This window comes from Ochlerotatus camptorhynchus, unplaced genomic scaffold (assembly GCF_037179485.1).
Source record: "Ochlerotatus camptorhynchus isolate MF236.1 unplaced genomic scaffold, CSIRO-AGI_Acam_v1.1 ptg000493l, whole genome shotgun sequence".
NCBI classification, from domain to species: Eukaryota; Metazoa; Arthropoda; class Insecta; order Diptera; family Culicidae; genus Ochlerotatus; species Ochlerotatus camptorhynchus.
The window spans coordinates 1,726,410-1,729,268 of record NW_027040978.1 but is presented as its reverse complement, the minus strand read 5'-3'; the positions used below and the strand labels follow the sequence as shown (position 1 = coordinate 1,729,268).

The 2,859-nt window shown below is 53.6% G+C and overlaps 1 protein-coding gene across 1 annotated transcript; it reads left to right on the top strand.

Annotated features, from left to right (window-relative positions):
* Positions 1-1,123: 1,123 nt before the first annotated feature.
* On the top strand, positions 1,124-2,287 carry LOC135712582 (uncharacterized). The gene has a single exon (XM_065235538.1). It carries the CDS (start codon positions 1,184-1,186, stop codon positions 2,285-2,287), a length of 1,104 nt encoding a protein of 367 aa, XP_065091610.1. The 5' UTR covers positions 1,124-1,183.
* Positions 2,288-2,859: the final 572 nt, after the last annotated feature.

Sequence of the window (2,859 nt, the reverse complement as noted above, 5' to 3'; positions counted from 1 at the left end):
ACGATAGGCGTCTCCAGCTCGTTTACTGGCAAAGCAGGACTGATTCACACGTCCATCCCTACGAGCTGACCACGGTAACATACGGCACCGCATGTGCGCCGTATCTAGCTACTCGGTGTCTACAGCAATTGTCCTACGATCACTCGGCGAGCGAAACCGATGCTGCAGCACGAATCGGTAAGGCTTTCTACGTGGACGATTTCCTCAGCGGTGCTGACACTGTGGAAGAAGCAACGCAGCTGCATTCTGGAGTGCAGAGCATCCTTGCGTCCGCAGGGTTCGAACTTCGAAAGTGGTCGTCGAATTCGTCCGAAGCGTTGTCACACATCCCGGACAACCTGAAGGATGATAGGCCGATTGTAGCAGTTGATGACATCCAAGGCTCCGTCAGCACACTCGGTCTGCTGTGGCACCCTGAATCGGATACCTTCCGGTTCAAAGTTCCTGAGCGATTATCTGATAATCCGTTCACGAAACGAATCCTGGTCTCCGAGATGTCCAAACTCTTCGACCCATTGGGTATCTTGGGTCCGGTGATCATCACAGCCAAAGTGTTTGTCCAACAACTTTGGAAGTTGAAACTAAGCTGGGACGAAGAGCTTCCCAATGCACTCTGTACCGTGTGGGAAGACTACAGACTTGGTCTGGCTGCTCTAGGAACATTTTCCATCTCTCGTTTGGTCAAAGCTCCAGGCGCCGGAGACAACGTGCAACTTCATGGGTTTTGCGATACATCTCAAAATGCTTACGGAGCATGCATCTACTTGAGAAGTGTCGGAAGAAGTGGTGTCGTCACAACCCGTCTCCTAACCGCCAAATCCCGAGTATCTTCTATCCAAACCTTATTCCCCGTCTAGAGCTCTGCTCTGCTGTCATCCTCAGCCAACTGTACCAAACTGTTATGTTAAGCCTCAACATAAATGCTAATGCTTATTTTTGGTCTGACTCTTCAATCACTCTCCACTGGCTGTACAACCCACCGTCCAACTACAACACTTTCGTGGCAAATCGTGTCGCGGAGGTGCAGCGACTCACTGAAGGAGGCACTTGGAATCACGTCGCCGGTCTGGAGAACCCGGCCGATCTCATCTCGAGGGGTGTCGATCCCTGTGAGCTCGTCAACAACGCACTATGGTGGAAGGGTCCACCGTGGTTAACGTCCGATCCAGCGGAGTGGCCAAGTATGTTTCCAGTCCAAGACGCCTGTGAATTTCCTCCCGAAGTTCTCGAGGTGAAGCTTCGTACGCTTGCAGCCGTCACTCGATCCACCGAAGCTCCCGACCGCACACTGTTCACCCGCTACTCGTCACTAACGAGACTCACCCGCATCGCTGCATATTGCCGCAGATTTGTGCGGTACTGTCGGGCCAAGCTCGCTGGATTCCACCTACAATCTATTCCGTACCTTACCTCAGCAGAACTCCTTCAAGCACAAGAAGGCCTTGTGAAAGTTGTGCAAAATGAGTGCTTCAGCCAAGAAATCGCTATGCTTCAGGCCAGATGCGAAGCGGATCTCAAGAAATCCCCATTACGTACCTTGAATCCCTTCATCCACGATGATGTACTTCTGGTCGGTGGCCGGCTGAACCACTCTTCATACTCGTTCACGCGCAAGCATCCAATGCTTTTGCCTGCAGCGCATCCGTTCACTTCACTGCTCGTTGATTCGGTGCACAAGCAGCTTCTCCACGCTGGACCGCGTGCGATGATCGCACACATCCGTGAACAATATTGGCCATTAAACCTCCGTAACCTGGCACGGAGACACGTCAAATCCTGCTTGCGTTGTTACCGCACACGACCACAAGCAGAACACCAGCTGATGGGCCAACTTCCGAAAGTTCGCATCACTCCGACCCGTGCGTTCCTCAACACGGGCGTTGACTTCTGTGGTCCCGTTTGGCTGAAGGTACCAGTACGTCGAACGAAACCAGCTCCACCGATCCGAGCATACGTCGCTGTATTCGTATGTATGGCTACGAAGGCCGTACACCTTGAATTGGTTGGCGATCACAGCTCCGAAACCTTCAACGCAACGTTGAAACGGTTCGTTGCACGGCGAGGCAAGCCAATCGCTCTGTTCTGTGACAATGCCACCAACTTCAAGGGCGCAGACAGGGAACTCCGAGACCTCTGCAAGCAACTCAACGACCAACAACTACGACTGAAGATAGCATCGTTCTGCGCTGAATCATCCATCCAGTTCAACTTCATCCCCGCGAACGCTCCGACATTCGGCGGCCTTTGGGAGGCCGCAGTCAAGGCTTTCAAGCATCACTTTCGGTGAGTCGTCGGCTTGAAATCCCTGTCAAGCGATGTAATGTGTACCATCCTCTGCCAGATAGAGAGCTGTCTCAACTCTCGGCCACTGATCGCCCTATCTGAAGACCCAAGTGACACGGAAGCCCTCACACCGGGACACTTTCTGGTCGGATCAGCTCTCCAATCAATCCCGGAGCCCGACCTTGCCCAAGTTCCCAACAACCGACTTTCGCTTTGGCAGGAGGTGCAGCGCAGAACCCAAACCTTTTGGAAACTCTGGTCGACGGACTACCTTCATCAACTGCAGCAGCGTACGAAGCACTACTACCGGCAGCCGAATGTTCTGGTCGGCAAGCTGGTACTCCTGAAGGAGGACAACCTACCACCGCTCAGGTGGAGCATGGGTCGAATCGAAAACGTCCATCCCGGCGCCGATGGTCTCGTCCGTGTGGTGACCGTCAGACTGGCATCCGGCGCAGTCTTCGACCGACCGATCGTAAAGATCTGCCTACTTCCCATCGACGATGACGCAAGTTCCACCTCCACTTCCGGCGAAGTGCCTGGTGGCCCTGACGACCCAGATGATTGATTGTGAAG

Excerpts from the sequence above, each read along its gene's own strand:
- LOC135712582 (XM_065235538.1), top strand. The coding sequence starts at position 1,184 with ATGTTTCCAGTCCAAGACGCCTGTGAATTTCCTCCCGAAGTTCTCGAG.